This window comes from Rhincodon typus, chromosome 11 (genome assembly GCF_021869965.1).
Source record: "Rhincodon typus isolate 14 chromosome 11, sRhiTyp1.1, whole genome shotgun sequence".
In the NCBI taxonomy this organism is placed as follows: Eukaryota; Metazoa; Chordata; class Chondrichthyes; order Orectolobiformes; family Rhincodontidae; genus Rhincodon; species Rhincodon typus.
Window position 1 is genome coordinate 69,740,637 of NC_063342.1, and position 18,016 is coordinate 69,758,652.

At 43.4% G+C, this 18,016-nt stretch overlaps 1 protein-coding gene across 7 annotated transcripts in view; it reads left to right on the plus strand.

Annotated features, from left to right (window-relative positions):
• rubcnl (rubicon like autophagy enhancer) overlaps positions 1-18,016 on the plus strand; it is a 65,537-nt gene that overhangs the window by 1,920 nt on the left and 45,601 nt on the right. For 3 of the 7 annotated variants that reach the window (XM_048602889.1, XM_048602886.1, XM_048602890.1), the window contains exons 2-5: positions 3,712-3,779; positions 7,521-7,684; positions 7,921-7,964; positions 14,830-14,947. In XM_048602889.1, coding sequence (XP_048458846.1) covers positions 7,959-7,964; positions 14,830-14,947 — 124 coding nt within the window. In that variant the 5' untranslated portion in view covers positions 3,712-3,779; positions 7,521-7,684; positions 7,921-7,958. Of the gene's footprint in view, positions 1-3,711; positions 3,780-7,520; positions 7,685-7,920; positions 7,965-14,829; positions 14,948-15,449; positions 15,541-15,661; positions 15,766-18,016 lie in introns of those variants that run through there. The other 4 variants (XM_048602888.1, XM_048602887.1, XM_048602891.1 and 1 more) reach the window with 4 other exon arrangements.

Below are 18,016 nucleotides of genomic sequence, written 5' to 3' on the forward strand. Positions count from 1 at the left end.
CCGGACCCGAAACGTTAACTCTGTTTTCTCTTTCACAGATGCTGCCAGACCTGCTGAGCTTTTCTACAAGTGAAGTCAATGGCTCCATGCAGAACAAGCACCCTTCATTATGTCATATGTGACTTCTGCAATCAGATCTCTGGATGTGCCAGCTATTCTGAAAGCACAGCGCATAGCCACCAGGAGATATTAAATTGCTAAAGATTCAAGGAGTATCATTGTTGTGGCAACCATTGTAATCTAACCCTGTGCATTTATCTGCAACAATACAAAGTTGGACAATAAATGTTGTCACATTTTTTTCGGTCTTTGGGTTGCTGTACAACTAAAATATCTCCATCGATATTACTGACACCGTAAAGTCGCCAAACCAGGCCATTCTCCTCATTGGCTGTGGGATCTCGCTGTGCGCATGTTCGATGCTGTGTTTGGCTAAATGAAGTGCTTTGGGATTCAGAGAACAGGGTGAGGGCACCCTAAAATACCAAGTTTCTTCTTTCACTTTTTGCCAAAAGCGAGGTGTATATGAACTTTATTAACGTTGGAATTACCCGTGTGGTAAGTTCGCTGCATCTCCAGCTTCCTCAGCCTGATATCTCCGAACCCCTCTTTCTCCTGGCTCAAGCCCTCCTCACTCTGTACCTTCTCTCCTCAATCAGGGCATTTGTTACAGCCGTGTGACTTCTAACCCATCCTTCCAATCATGCCTGGATACAAAGTGCCATAAGCAAACTCAAAAAGTTCTCCATCCGCACACCCACAAGGGCGGTAAATATCTGGACCATATTGTGAAATGTGCAAATGCTTCATTTTTTTTGGTGTTTTTTTAAAATCGTAGAATCCCTACAGCATAGATTTGGCCCGACCCCCTGAAGAGCATCCCACCCAGGCCCATCCCCCTACCCTATCCCTGTAACCTTGCATTTTCCATGGCTAATTCACCTAACTTGTACATCCCTGGACACTACAGGCAATTGAGCATGGCCAATCCACTTAACTTGCACATCTTCAGGGAGGAAACCCACACAGACACAGGGAGAATGTGCAAACTGCACACAGACAGTCACCCGAGGGTGGAATCAAACCTACATCCCTGGCGCTCTGAGGCGGCAGTGCTAACCACTGAGCCACTGTACAACTCCATGTTATGATCACCAGGCTGGAGCCAAGAGATGAGTGAGCACTGGGGGTGGCAAGTGTAGGGACTGTCCCAGATTTCACTGGGAGCAAGCTCCCCAGTAATTCTAAAGTTCTGAAGAAGGGAAACTAGACTCGAAATTGTCAAATCTGCTTTCTCTCTCGGCAGATGCTGCCGCACCTGCTGAGTTTCTCCAGCATGTTCTGTTTTTGCTCCCCAGTAATCTGTTTGCATTTGGCCATGCGCAGGGCACCCACACAGTGACTGCCACCTCTTGCCCAGTGGGCTAAGACTCAACTACTCCTGACCAGTTAACTCCGCGGCTGTTACTGAGGAATGTCCGTGTTAGGGGAGGGCAGCTACAGACTCCAGTGGGTGTCATTGGCTGTGCTCACCCTTAAACGGGTGCCTCTTGGATGCAGTTCCTGTTCAACTTCCTTTGAACTCAATATCTTTGAGGTAGGCCAAGCTGGGAGGAGGGATTCCTAACTGACACTGTAACGGCCCCCCTCACCACACACCTCACCTCCCCTCCATAAGATGAGGCGCCATTGACAATCCTAGATCTGATCTTGTGTGATCTTTTACAGCCACCCAAGATGCCAACCAAGATGCCTTGGTCTAACGTCATACCTGAAGGCTGGTGCACCCCCACCCACCCCACCCATCAGTATGTACTGCGCACGTGCCAATCTGGAGTTCATCTCCAACTTAGGGCAAAACGTAGTGATTAACTAACTCAAGAACATGACCAAGCACCAAGACACCGAGTGTGAGCTTCAACTCCATTCCTGTGGGATTGCTGGCCTATGAGGACCTCGGAGTTGGCTATTTTCGGGTTTTTAGGAAGCAGGATGGCGCACTGATGCTCTGCAGGCCAATTCCTGTTGCCAGGTTTTCAGTAACAATCCCACCTGGCTTCCAGTCACCTCCCACAAGAAACCTGTACCATCTCAATACAGATGTTTTTCCATTCTGCCTTCCAGTGATCGGGGTCTTGTCCTGGGAATTTACATGATATTGGTTGGGCTCTACATACCGCTATGGATAACCCGGTGGGTATTTCCCCGTTCGTCATTGCTCCTCTGTGATGTTTGTAATCAGCCATGGCGGGGCAGGCCCGATGGGCCAAAAGGCCTAACTTTGTTCCTGTATCTTCTGGTCTCACGGTAATTAAAAGACTTTTGGTGAAGCCAAGAGCTAGTTTTCCATCTCCTACTCTCTTTAGATTCCAGAGGCAATTGTTCTCATGCCTTCACTAGTGCCTGTCCCCATCGCCTTGAATTGCCACAGCCCAAGTGGTGTCAGGCCTAGCCATTGGGCCCCATATCCTGGCAGGTGAATTCCTGTGTGTCATGTTTCCAGCTCATTGTCATCCAGTCCTAACATTATCCGCCTTAATTTAACTCAATCCTGGGTCATGGGTGTCATTGTCAATTGCTCGGTTTAGGTTCAGCCCAGTTTGTAAACATCACTGCCTTTCATCTTGTGAAAAAGACTGCGCTGATGGCACGTCAGGAACAGATGTATCAAACCAAGCAACTCACATGCCCTCTGGACTGTGCACTGGTGAGAACACATTTTGCTCGGATTTAGTCAGCGTTATCTGAGCGGCCTGTTATGACGGCTGTTTTGGCTCTCTCCTGCTTTCGGGCTTTGCCCCGCTGATGAGGTTCTGTGGTCTCTCGCCGTGGGGCAACAGCAGCCCAGGGTGGTGAGAACAGGCAGGCTCCTGAGGGTGAGCATTAGCACGACATCCTCTCTCACATTCAGTGACAATCGCTGAACTCGATCCACAAACAACCAGAAAGCCCGAAGTGTTTTTCGAATGCCATACCAAATGTAATTACCAATATGCCTGGTTGTGCTGTTGAAAATTAGTGGCCAATTTAACGATGGCATTCCTTTATTTAAGGAACACTTTTCCAATTTAGGATGGGAACGTGTCAGGGAATCTGTCCAACGCCAGTGCACACAATAGGGCTGTTTGTATCAGTATCACATCACGTGTTTCTGAATAAATAACTTGACAATTCAAATAAATGCCGGCCTAACTCAGCAGGTCAGGCAACAGCTGTGGAGACAGAAGTAAAGTTAACGTTGCGGCTCCAGTATGATTCTACTCCAGAAGGCTCTTCCATTCTGAGGGAGGGTCACTGGACTTGAAACGTCAGCTCTGCCTTCTCTCTCTCCACAGATGCTGCGGAGCTTTTCACGCACCCTCCGTTTTCTGATCCGTGGCTCTTTGCTTTTGAGTCGAGCCACCCCTGCGTCAAACGTCATGCGGGGGGGACTGGTGACAGCGTTTCCCATGGTGGTGTCGAGGTCCTCGCTGTGGTCAGGTTGAAGGAACCGTCAACAGGACTACCATCTTGGTAGCGCCCATTTGGTAACATCCACAGCACACCCTAGTGGGGCAAACTGCGTCAGACTCGAAATTGGTAAGGTTGGTACACTAGGGTGAACAGCCCCTAATATGGTGTGAACAGGTAGATCATGAAGTCAGTGTTTGAAACTAATTTGGTACCAGTAGTAGCAGCTTGAAGCTAATGCCCTCTCTTAACCTCCTATAGGTGAACACCTTTAACAAAAAGAAGGACTCCTCTTAGAGCTGTCTAAAGGGATCACCAAATACTTTCAGGTTAGTTACTAATGGATTTCTTCTGCCTATTGCCTTGATTCTCCAGTGTTAGCTGCTTTATTTAAGTGCTTAAGGTTGGGAAAGCCTACCAGGGGTTGTACTGAATGAGTTTGGCTGAATTCAAGGCCTTTTGCACAAACGTATGACGGCAAAATTGTGCAGACGCTGGAAATCTGAAATTAAAAACAGAAAGTGCTGGAGAAACTCAGCAGGTCTGGCAGCATTTGCGGAGAGAGAGAAACAGAGTTAGCGTTTCGAGTCTGGTATGACTCTTCTTTAGAACTAAAATGGTGCTTTATTTATGCTGTAGACAGAGGGGGAAGGAGGAAGTGGAACAGCTAGTCAGAGTTCCTCATTCGCCGATGGAGCCACTTTGCCGATGTTACTATCGCAACATATAAAATGTAAGCCTTCGCAAAATATACATTTCCGTAATGAACCAATGATCCATGTTGCCACCCTATTCCTCTTGTGCATTCCCTTAGCGCCTGCCTCCCAGCACTTTCGCCTGCACTAGTACTGCTATGTCTCAATCAGTTAGTTCATTTGGGTGGTTTGTGGTGCAGAGTGAGGCTAACAGTATGGGTTCAATTCCCGTGCCAACTGAGGTCACCATGAAGGTCCCACCTCTCCCCTTGCCCGAGGCCTGTGGTGGCTCTTAGGTTATCAGTCGTCTGTCTGAGCAGCCCTATGCTCCTTTGGGTCTACGGCAACTTTACCTTTACACAGAGTCACTGTACCTTGGCTGGTGGAGGTCTGCAGCGAGGGAGATCCCAGACATCCTTATAGGATGACCACGTCCATCTCTGAGCCTTGAGGACGCTGTTGTGGACTGCACCATCTTGCCACGTGTGCCAGCAATCTGTAGTCAATAGCAACAGCATTTGGCTGGGGTGTTAGTTCATTACATTTCGAGCATTAACAGATAACTCCCTAAAAGTCCTTTATAATGGAGTTGACAGAAACAGTGGTGGTGGAGATTTTTGGTGGTCGATGTTTAGAGAGTGCACCTCTGTAAATACAGGCTTATACAGGTAAGTATTGGAGGCTTGTTCTTTCCTTCAATTGGACTGGAGGCCTGTGACCAGCGGTGTTCCACAGGGATAGGTCCTGTTTTGTTTGTCATTTACATAAATGATTTGGATGAGAATGTAGAAGGCGTGGTTAGTAAGTTTGTGGATGACACCAAAATTAGACAGTAGACAGTGAAGAAGGTTTTCTGCGAATACAAGGGGATCTTGATCAAATGGGTCAAGGGGCTGAAAAATGGTAGCTGGAGTTCAATCTGGATAACTGTGAGGTATTGCAATTTGGTACAACAAACATGGGTAGGGCTTATACAATTAATAATAGGGTCCTGGATAGTGTTGTAGAGCAGAGGGACCTCGGGGTTCAGGTACATAATTCTTTGAAGTTTGTGTCACACGTAGACAGGGTGGTTAAAAAGGCGTTTAGCACGTTTGCCTTCATTGCTCAAACTTTAAGCATAGAAGTTGGGACATCATGCTGAGGTTGTACAGGACGTTGGTGAGGCCTCTTCTGGAATACTGTGTCCAGTTCTGATTGCCCAGTTATAGGAAGGATATTATTAAGCTGGAGAGGGCTTGGAATAGATTTACCAGGATGTTGCCGAGTATGGAAAGTTTGGGTTACAAAGAAAGGCTGGATAGGCTGAGACTTTTTTCACTGGAGCGTAGGAGGGTGAGAGTTGATCTTACGGAGGTTGAGAAAATCGTGAGGGGTACAGATAAGGCAAATGATTGGTGTCTTTTCCCTAGGGTGAGGGATTTCAAGACTAGGGGGCATATTTTTCAGGTAGGAGGACAGAGATTTAAAAAAGACATGAAGGGCAAATCTTTTACATGGAGGGTGGTTCGCGTATGGAATGAGCCTCCTGAGGAAGTGGTACATGTAGGCACCAATTACAACATTTAAAAGACATTTGGATAAGTACATAACGGGAAAGGTTTGCAGGAATATGGGCCAGGAGCAAGCAGGTGGGACTGGTTTAGTTTGGTATCATGTTCAGCATGGACTGGTTGGACTGAAGGGACTGTTTCCATGCTGTGTGACTCTATAATACTTGGATATTTGGGATGTGAGGGTGATTACTCTCCACTTGTGGTTTAAGTCACTGTCAGTCTCCTCAGCAATCACAGTAACATGTGAGAGGGAAGATTACTGCACTGCTGGGAAACCCAGTGAGCCCATTTTCACACTAGGATTCACAGCTATGAGGACAACAGTCTGGACTTGCTTGATCGCAAAGTGCGCTTGGTTCTATTCGTAAATCAAGGAGACAGGGAACGTGTCTGTGAGCAGTAACCCTGAGCAAACCTTCAGACTGGTGTTATTCCAAAGACATGCATTTACGTAGCGCCTTTCACAGCCACAGCACAGCTCAAACTGTTCTATGGCCGCTCAAGTATTTTTGAAGTATAGTCCCTGTTGTAGTCAGAATATGATAAGGGCTTGTTTCTGCGATGTCGATAGAGAGATAACTACTGGCCAGGGCAGGCAGGAAACTGTCTTGCCCTTCTTCAAAAAAAAAATGGCGCCATGTGATGGTTTACACGTACCTGAGGGCAGATGGGGCTTCGGCTTAAACTTAGCCAAAAAGGACAGGACTGGAAGGCTTGAGATATGAGGAGAGGTTGGATAGACTGGGACTATTCTCCCCCACAGCGTAGGAGACCTTATAGAGGTATATAAAATCATGAGAGGCAGAGATAAGGTCGAAAGCGGACATCTTTTCCCCATGATAGTGGAGTCTAAAGCTAGAGGGCATAGGTTTAAGGACAGAGGGGAGAGACACAAAAGGGTCCAGGGGGCAGTTTTTAACCACACAGAAATTGGTGAGTGTCTGGAACAGGCTGCCAGAGGTAGCGGTGGAAGTGAGTACAATTTCATCATTTAAGAAACGTTTAGACAGGGAGATGGATGGAATAGGTTTGGAGAGAAATGGACCAAACGCAGGCACATGGGACTAGTTTAATTGTGTAAACTGGACAGCATGGGCAATTTGGGCCAAAGGGCCTGTTTCCATGCTGCAGACTTCTTTGACTCTATGACAGTACTACAGTCCTTCATCACTGCAGTGGTATCACAACTTTGGTTATATTCTTGATCTTTGGAGTGAGGTTTGAAATTCTGTGACTCACAAGAAAAGTGTTATCACTGAGCCATGGCTTCCAATAAAGGAGTCCTAATTGTTTCTTTTTTTCCATCAAGCCTCATCAGCAAGCATGGTGCATCACAAATTTTAACCCATTCGAGAGGAACTGAGGATTTTGTTTCTATTCTATACTGAATAAAAAATAAAGGCATGTAGTTGAGATTTTTCAATCTGCACTCAACTACCAGAATGCCACATTTCAAGGAGAGAAACAACTTATATTACATGAGAAAAGGCTGTTAATTGTTTGACGAGTTAAGTTTGTTTGATCAGAACTTTATGAGGCGAATGTACTATAAAATTTCCTAAACAACATATCTCGCAGACAACAGGTCCTTGCATATGAATATAATGTAGATTCTAGCAAGCATGAGTGAGACAATTTGCAATTGGAATTGATAATCTTCAATTGGTTATCAATGTAATTATTAGCACACTTGGGATTGTTCAGAAAGTGCCATCCAACCACAGAATCTAACATTAGACATTATGGCCCAAATCTTGGGTCAGAATCCTTATCCCTGACATGGATCAGACTAACAATTGCTTTTGGTTCGGTTTCTCAGGTGAATGCATGGACCAGAAGCTTTCCCGGTTGGAATAGCTCAGCTGAGTGCAGAAATCCTCACACCCAAATCTGCACTGAAATCACACCCCCTTCTTCAGCCTGAAATGGTGTATCCTGCCATTTAACCTATCCTTAATCCACCCTGGCAGTTACTGAGAGAAGGTAAAAGTGTACAAAAACACTCCAGTTTCATGTAAATCTCAACAGTTGTCCCATCCCAGTGCTGTGTGAATGTTTGTTTAGGAGGCCTATGTTAAGAAAATTACATCTTGCTGCTTCTAATTGTCCTGGTTAATGGTGACAACATGACTTTGATACATATTTAGGACCATTTTAACTTCTTCAATCACTTATGGAACAACCAAATATCTGAAGGTGGATTGTTCATATTTCAACAGGACATGGGCATGAAGACGAGGAGACATCCTGAGTACTAATGAAGGTAATAATTTAAAACCACCACTATATTACAGACAACGATGTTTAAAATAAATACAGATGAAGAAGGAACAAGAGTAGAGTTACAGAATCCCGGAGTCATACAGCATGGAAACAGACCCTTCGGTCCAACTCGTTCATTCCTACAATAATGCCAATCTGACCTAGTCCCATTTGCCAGCATTTGACCCATATCCTTCTAAATCCTTCCTATTCATGTAACCAGCAGAAGCCTTTTAAATGTTGTAATTGTACCAGCCTCTACCACATCCTCTGGCAGTCCATTCAGTCCCTTAAACCTGCTCTGTCATTAAATAAGATCATGGCCAATCTGATTTTAACCTCAACTCTATGTTCCTGCATGCCACCGAATAATCTTTCATTGGTAATCAAGAATCCATCTACCTCAGCATTAAAGATATTTCAAGATTAACATTCACTGCTTTATTTAAGAAGGGAATTCCAAAGATTCACAACCCTCTGTGAGAAAATAATATTTCCTCATCTCTGCCCTAAATGGACGCCCCCTTATTTTTAAACTATGACCCCTAGTTCTAGATTTCCCTCAAGAGGAAACATCCTTTCAACATCCACCCAGTCAAATCCCCTCAGGATCAAGGGTCTAGGCCCGAAACGTCAGCCTTTCTGCTCCTATGATGCTGCTTGGCCTGCTGTGTTCATCCAGCTCTACACCTTGTTGTCCAGGATCTTATATGTTTCTTTTGAGTCACCTCTGATCCTCGAAACTCCAGAGGATGCAGGCCCATTCTGTCTAATCTTTCCTCATAAGATAATCCAATTATTCCAGGTATCAGTCCAGGAAACCTTCTCTGAACTACTTCCAAATCATTAACATCCTTCCGTAAGTCCGGTGATCAGTACAGAATATTCCAGATGCATCTTACTGATGCCTTGTATAACTGAAGTATAACGTTCCTACTCCTGCACAGAAGATGCTGAACGTCTCAAAATGCATAAAGGTAATAAAACCCTAGAACTCTGTGGGAAGCTAGGGAAGCTGTGGGATTGCTGGGCCCCTTGCTGAGATATTAGTATCATCGATAGCCACAGGTGAGGTGCTGGAGGGCTGGTTGGTGGCTAATGTAGTGCCACTATTTAAGAAAAGTGGTAAGGAAAAGCCAAGGAACCAGTGAGCCTGACATTGGTGACGGATAAATTGTTGGCAGAGATTCTGAGGTACAAGATTTACATGTATTTGGAAAGACAGGGACTGATTAGGGATAGTCAACATGGCCTTGTGCGTGGGAAATCATGTCTCACTAACTAGGTCGGGTTTTTTGAAGAAGTGACAAAGAAGGGATATGGACCAAGTGCTGGAAAATGGTTAGCATGAACGAGTTGGACCGAAGGATCTGTTTCCGTGCTGTACAACTCTATGACTCATTCGATGTCCCTTGTGAGAAAACAGAATATTCTGTTAGCTTTCCTGATTACTTATTGTATCTGCATACTGCATCATAACCATACCCTCAATCCCTTCGTCCAAATCATTTGTAAAAATTGGACAGAGTTAAGGCCCCAGCACTTGTAACATCTTATCAACCTGAAAATTGTGATCCCTACTCTCTGCTTCTTGTTAAATTTGTTGTCAGTGTTTTAAAGGGAAAAGTTCATTAGCTTTTAGAACAGCGCAATAATGAGATGGCTGAAAGTGATCCCATTTCAATCAACTTGGTTTGTTCTATAATATGGAGTTTAGTCAAGTGTGAATCACACGCTGTGAAAACAAAACCAATTGACATGCTTCTAAAAAATTAATCTGGGTAACAGAAACTACTGTTCCATGGTATTGAGCCTTGCCAGACAGATCAGAGCCCACAGTAGTACCAAAAACAATCAGCTTTTCTATGACAATTCCCCAACCTTTACATTAACAGAGAGGCCACTCTGGTCATCTCCTGGGCTCCTCAAAGCTGCCTAATCTCCAGCTTTGGTTTGCCAAGTCTTCAGTTTGTCCGGTTAGATAATGTACCATTCCAGGATTTTGGAGGGAATGGATGGAAATGAAAACAGAAAGGACAATCCGTCTACATACCAGTTCCATATCCCAAAAATGATGTTGGATGGGGATTGTTATGGCTGTATTGGAGCCCACAGTATTTTCCTGGCTGATCTAGTTCAGTTTCTGATCTACAGTAATCCCTAGGATGGTGATAGTGGGGAATTGACCAAAGAAATGCCATTGAAGGTAAAGGGGTAATCATTAGACACTCTCTTGTTGGAGTTGGCCATTGCCCCGCGCTTAGGTGGCACAAATATTACTAGCCACTTATTAGCCCAAGCCTGAATGTTTTCCAGGTCTTGCTATAGTCAGACACAGACAATATTCATATTTGGTATCAAGGGTAGCAAACTCAATTGAACACCGTGCAATCATTTGTGAATTGTTTGTCTCCATTATAAGCTCAGAGATGAATGTCATTCTTGAAGGAGCTGAAAATGGTTGGACCTGAGGAAATTCCGTATTGTATCCTGAATGTGAGAAGGTCGATTTACAACAACCATGACCTTTGTACTGGGTACATCTCTGCCAGGGAAGAACTTTACCTGGTTTCCCACTCACCTCCTTGATACCACTTCAGTCAAATGCTACCTTGATTCAAATGCAGTCACTCTTACCTTACCTCTGAATTCTATTGTCCGTATTCAGATCAAGGCTTTAATGAGGTTTGGAGTAAAGTAGTGCTGGCAAAATCCAAACCTGAATGTTGGTGAGCAAGTTATGATAATGGATAACATAATCGATATAATAAACCTAGGTTTTCAGAAGGTCTTTGATCTGATAACACAATAATAGATTCACGACTAAGCTCTGAGCTTATGGAGTTAAGGGACATGTAGCAGGTGAACTTCTAGTCAGCCACAAAACAATGAGGGTTAGTAAAATAAATAAAAATGGGAAATGTCAGAAATATGTAGCAGGTCGGGCAGCAACCATGGAGGGAAAAACAGAGTTAGTACTTCAGTTTAATAACTTTGATCTAACAGAGTTAAAGGTGTTTACTCAGACTGATAGAAGCTGAAAAGTGGTGGTCCACAAGATTTAGAACAGAAACTTACAGCTGTTCACCATTTAATTGAACGATTTGTACTCAAATATGGGAAGGACAATTTCAAACTCCAAGGTATCGGAGGTTATAAACGAAGATTGCAGCAAAATTGGAAGATTTTTTATTCACTTTTGGGATGTGGGCATCCCTGGCTGGGCTAGCATTTATTGCCCGTCCCTAGTTGCCCCTTGAGAAGGTGGTGATGAGCTGCCTTCTTGAACCGCTGCAGTCTGTGTGCTGTAGGTAGACCCATAATGCCCTTAGGGAGGGAATTCCAGGATTTTGACCCAGTAACAGTGGAGGAACGGCGATATATTTCCAAGTCAGGATGGTAAGTGACTTGGAGGGGAACTTGCAGGGGGTGGTGTTCCTGTAAATCTGCTGCCCTTGTTCTTCTAGATGGAAGTGGGATTTCGTCTCCAGAAGAACTGTGCAATAATCACTCTCACTGATACTGTCAAAGACAGATCCATCTGCAGCTGGCAGATTGGGAAGGATGAGGTTAATTATGTTTTTCCCTCTTGCTGATTCCCTCACCACCTGCCGCAGACCCAGTCTCGCAGCTATGTCCTTTAGGACCTGACCAACTCGATCAGTGGTACATCTGCTGAGTCACTGTTGGTGGTGGACATTGAAATCCCCCACCCAGAGTACATTTTGTACCCTTTCCACCCTCAAATCAACTTGTTGATTGAGTGTTCAACTGGCAAATTACTTTTTAATATAGATGAGAGTGAGTTGATTCAATTTGGTTAGTGGAATGATAGAACTGTATGAAAAGCAAGAGTCCAGATTGGGTAGAACCGCCAAGGGAGATAGGGATACACATTCACAAATCGTTAAAGGTAGCAACACAAGTTAGCAACCCATAAAAGTGGAAACAAAGCCCCAGGCTTACTTCTAGAGGAATAGAATGGAAAGTGGGGAATTTATGTGCAACTTGAAAAGTAACTTGGTTGGACCACATTTGGAGAACTGATCTGGTCTCAAAATACAAAGCATAGACTGAGAAATTGCAAACCAGGATGAAACCAGAATGGGGAAGGAATGCTGAGCAAGTTTGGGCATTTTCACTGGAGAAAAGAAGGCTGAGGGCAGACCTAATGAAGAGGTTTTGATAGGATAGAAAGACAAGGGCAGCAGACACATGGGAACACACCAAACCCTGCGAGTTCCCTTCCATGCCAATCACTATCCTGACTTGGAAGTATATCATTGTTCCTTCACTGTCGCTGGGTCAAAGTCCTGGAATTGTGGGTCTACTCACAGCACATGGGCTGCAGTGATTCAACAAGGTATAATGTAGAGGTGCTGGTGTTGGACTGTTTGGGGGGGAGGAAAGGGGGGTGGTGGTGTGGAGGGGGAGGGGCAACAAGGTCAGAAGTCACATGTCAGAAGTTATGGTCCAACAGGTCCAAGGTCTGAAGGAGCAGCGCTCCGAAAGCTTGTGATTTCACGGTCACTTCTGACCATGGTTCAAGAAGGCAGCTCACCACCACCTTCTGCAGTGCGATAAGCCTGGCTCAAATTAGTATATAAAATGTAGAGAGAATGTTTCCAATTGTGAGGAAAGGGAAAATTATACATCAAAAAAATGTAAGATTATCATTAAGAATCCAGCAAAACAGATCAATTAAAAGTTTCAAGATAAACTTCGTTGTCCATGAGGACAACACTCTACCACTCGGAGCATTTGAAGCAACTAATATTGATGGCTTTAAGGGGAAGCTGAACAATCACATGAGCTAAAAAGGAATATAAAGATTTTTTGACTGTGTGAGATACAGGAAGGTGGGACGAGACCCATATGGAGTATAATGACTGGCTCAGCCCAGTCAAACCTATTTCTGTCAAGCCTGTGTCATTCTGTTAAGTATGAGTAAGATAATCTTACTGCTACATGGTATAAAACTTGCTCCGAAAAGAGCCGCTGCTACCTTAAAAGAGATCCTCAGAAGAACTGGTGGAACTCAATATTTCAGGCAGCGTTCTCTGCCCATTGTCTGGAAGGAGCAGCGAGTCTCAGTGAAAGGGGTGGTACTGGAGAACGAGAATATGAGAATGTAGGAACAAGGGGCAGAAGGATGCCATTCAGCCAATGGAGAGTGCTCCGCCAATTAGATCATAGAAACATTGGAATAAGGAGTAGAGTAGGCCATTCAGCCCTTCAAAACCGCTCTGCTGTTCAGTTAGATAACAACTGCTCATCTACCATCCCCATAACATGGAATATTGTCCTTTATTGTTAGAGGGATGGAGTTTAAAAACATGGGAGGTTAAACTGGCCTTAGTACTAAAGGGCATACAGCCCAATCATCAGGAAATGCTCTGTCATCCAGGAAAGTCAATAGATAGTTGATTCTGCTTATACCATTTCTGTTTCCTGACCCCAACCATCCCCCACAAAAGACCAGAATAACGATGCTATGGATGTGTTTACATCCAATGCTAATCATGCACGTTCATCAATTGGTACATGAGACATTGTCAAAATAAAAGGGCCTTATTCCCAACAAAGACATTGCACTGGTGATGAAAGTTCACCCTGCCAGTCTGCTGACTGGTCTATAATTGGACTAAGTACACACACTAGGCTCTGAGATCATGACAAAATGGGGTTGAAATGATGCTTACTGATTATGTTTCAAGAGCCAGACTTCCTCTGTCTAGTGGGAAGAGCTGAGGGAGAAAAAAAAAATACATTTAAGGCTGAAATAGAGGAAGGGAAGAAAATTTTACTCGTGGCCTTGTTTTAAAAATAAATTTGCACAACCGTCAAAAAGTATGGATGAATTATAAAAGGTCTTGCTTTTTTGGGGCAGCTCAGAGTTTACTTTGTAACAACAAGATTTACAGCATGTAATCAAGCAATACAAATGTCATTTTAATCTGTCCTTTATTGCTGGTCTCAGTGTGATTGCATTATAGGAAATTTAACAACTGACAATTCCCTTTAGAAGTATTCACAATGAGTCTGAGAGTCTTCATTGCTTATGCCTTTTAAAAACAAATACACACTTTTCACCAACCTGATCAAACACATATCTAAAACAAAATAAAACTTGAAGTTAGACTATTTGGCCTAGGGGTAGGGACAATACACTTAAGCCACAAAATCCACTGGATCAAACCCTGTTACCCAACATATTGTTCAAATCCAGGGTCTTGCTACCTGAATTTACCAGGCATTTCTTCATAGTTTAAAAAGAACTTTACAGAAAATAAAATTATATTGGTTACATAATGATACAAAAGCCAATTTATGAAACAGAATGAAGTTAACACATTTTTTAATTTTCAGAGAACACAGCTACCCTGCTAGAATAATAAATTGGGGAGTAAGTGGAAATCTCATTTTCTTAATCCCACACTCTCTTAATGGCTCACTCTGTGCATTGAAAAGTTTTATTGCAGAAATAAGAATGAGAAGAACTGACAGATCACTAAAGATGTTGCACCCAAGTGATTGGAAGAAACATATTCACTTCTTGTGTGTTGGCAAACAAACAACGGATAATTAGCAAACACTTTTATTTTCGGATAGACAGCGTCTCTTTAAAAACCCCAAGCCTGTTTCTTTCAGGGCAATTAGTCAAGATCAGATGGTGGCTTAATGGCTGTTTCTACTTTGTTTTCCACCAATCATGCTGTTTTAATTCCACACAGCGAGTGTCTTCAACTCTGTTAAGCTGAAAATCTTTTTAACCCTAGTTTGTGCCTTGTTGTGCTGTTCTTCTGGTGCCTCTTCCTGTGATCCTGTTGTCAGTTTTAGCCTGTTTTTCTGCTTTGTTAACACAGCAGGCAAGGGAGAGCAATTTATCGCCTGTGTCCAAGGCAAAGACTGTGTCTGCTTCAGGATTCCACCTGAACACCTTGTGTTTGCCGCTTCAGTCACCGTTTACCTCAGTACAATCAGGTAACTTGGTTTTATTTTGTCTTCTGTTTGATTTGAGCTCTGAGGCAGTGTTAAGATGTAAAGCTTGAGTCGCATTCTATTCCCCCTCTCCAAATTTCAGTCAGGTTTGTGGTGTGATGCATTGTAGAATCTACATGTGTAAGGCTCAGGACTTTGTACACACATTACAACTCTCTTGTGGGAAGAAAGGGGCTCCTGAAAATTGGTGAATGGCTGTATTCCCATGGCAACACCCTGACCAATCAGCCCACCTGCCTAGTTTGAGAATTAAGATTGACAGTTACCTGCTCTCCATGGCAAATGATGGCTAAACCAATTAGAACACTCATCTCATTGCTGTTTTAATTGGGGAGCCCTCTGAGGGCCCTTGTGTGGTAGTCTCCCTACTCCTGGACAGGTGAGGCCTGGGATCAATTCCACCTGCTCTAGAGGTGTGTAATAACATCTGAACAGGTTGTTTAGAAAAGTAGGTGGACGAGAACACAAGTGCTTCTATTTGGGGCTATCATGGTACAGTGGAAGTGTTCCTACATCTGAGCTAAGGGTTCAAATCCCACCTGCTCCAGAGATGTGTGTTAACACGTTTTGAACAGGTTGATTAGATAATATCTACAAACTTGCTTCTTCCTTCATGGTCTTGAAGGCTTAAAAACTGAACTTTGATTCCTTCTTCCTTTACTTCTTGGAGTGTTTAATCTCCTTTCTACCATTTCTGTCGGATTATTTTTTTTGAAAAGCTGCCTTTATTTGGCAACACTTATTTGCCTCTGATTCAAAGACAGAAAGATAAAACCAAGGCAGCTCTTTCAGTCTGGGAGGTGGGATTTATTTTGTGGTTTGCTAGTTACTTAAATTGGGACTTGCTGTTTAATGGAAATGTATAAGTTTTCTTAAAAAAAGAACAGATTTCTTATGGTATGGTGTAGTTATCTCACCTCCAGACTAGAAGGCCTGGGGTTCAAATGCCACCTGACCAAGAAGTGTGTTGTAATATGTTTGGTTTAGATTTAGGCCAATTCCCAAAACCTATGGAAATAGGCTTTTTTTAAAAAAATCATTCACTGGATGAGGGCATTGCTGGCCAGGCCAGCATTTATTGCTCATCCCTTATTACCTGGAGGATAGTTTAAGAGTCAGCCATATTTCTGTGGGTCTGGAGTCACATGTAGGCCAGACCAGGCAAGGATAGCAGTTTCCTTTCCTAAAGGACATGGGTAACCACAAATCTGGTTTACTAAGTAGTATGTTGGCCCAGGTTTTCACTGACCTAGATTATTGTCAGACAGTGTGTCATTGCCCTATGTTTTCTGACTGCTTTTTGGTAATTATGATACAAGAGCTGGTGGTGTTGGCTGGTTCTGACTTGTTTATCTGCACTGTATGTACTCCTAGTGATGAATTCTGGGTGAAGTTCCCTTGCCACCCCAGGGGCACATAGACTGAATTGTAGAGTATGCCTACACTACCATGAACTTGGAGGGATAGAGTGCTACAACTATCAACACATATCATTGTTTCCAGGTGTTTGTTCAAGGGATTATTGAAATGCCCTCGGTGAATGATTATATTCATACAACTTGTTATTTTTAAATTATGAAGATCACTCATAACCCAGGTGGTCAAGTAACTGGATGGTTGTAACACTCTTGTGAACTGCACTAAAAGGGAAAACAAGTCAAGGTAGCTCTCCAGCTCCACATTTCTGTGATTTCTTATTTAGTTAAATGTCTCTAACTGTAATGCCTTGTGTATTTTAATTGTTGATCTAATGAAGTTAGATAAAAGTTGTTCCAACTGCAGCTACTGACTCCAAGCCACACAATGCTGTCTCAAAACTGACTTTGCAAATCAAGCTCTGTGCTTGTGTGTTGGAGATGCTTGGAATGGCTGCTTTCAGAATTGATCCAACAGACAGCACCTACTTTGGACGAGCAATAGTTTGTTGAAAGTTGTAACGCGAGACCATGATTTCAATGGAAATGTGGCCAGTTGAGGCTCCCCCATGCACATCTCTCACACGTACATGCACGCACCTCTGACAGCCTTCTGTTCAGGCTGTAATCATTTAGAAACAGCTGCCTGTGGTGCTTAAGAGCTCTCACTTGAACTGGTCATTGTATACAGGCTGTGTTTTTTTTGATGGGTTTATTTCTCCCCAACAGTTTGGGTTCAGTTCAATGATTTATGCAAAGGAAATGTTTGAGAAATATCCAGGACTTCCTACTACTCTGTCTTGTTCTGAGATTACATCCCCTGTTTCTAGACTCACCAGTTAGGGAAACCTCCTATTGTTGTTTACCTGTCACGCCCTGTAAGAGTTTTATACATTTCATCAGTCACCACTTTTTTGTTTTTTTTTTGAAACTCTTGAGGTACGTGCCCAGTTTCTCCAATCTCCCTTCAGAAGGTGGTCCTGCCATTCTGGGATTAGTCTGGCACACCTCTGTTGCACTCCTTCTGTGGCAAGTATATCCTTCCTTGGATAAGGAGACCAAAAGTGTATATGCTACTTCAGATGCAGTGTCAGCAAGGCCCCCTTTACTCCACACCCCTTGCAATAAAAACCAACATGCCATTTGCCTTCCTTGTATTGATTGTTGTATCTGCATGCTAGCTTTTAGAGTTTCATGAACAAGGCACCTTTTGAATGTGAAGTAATTATTTATTAAAATACATTTTCATTAAAATAATAAGTAATTCCTAAGAACTACTTTATGCCTTTTATTTCCTTACCAAAGTACATAAGTTCGCGGCTATTCACGTTATTGTCTTTCCCTACTGATAAGTGCTCACATTAAAGACCTTTTCTCCCTTTGCTGGATGCTAAGTTCCAAGATTTGCTGAGCATAATGCAGGTTAAAAACTGCTGGAGATCTCCTCATTGCATTGACCCTTGCATAACGGAGCACATCGAATAGTGGTTTATTGCATTGTACTGTCCATCCTGAATTCTTTCAACCAAACTGTCTATTCATTGAAACCACCACCAACAAAATTCAACTGACTTTGTTTCTTAGATAACAAGGTGTAGAGCTGGATGAACACAGCAGGCCAAGCAGCATCAGAGGA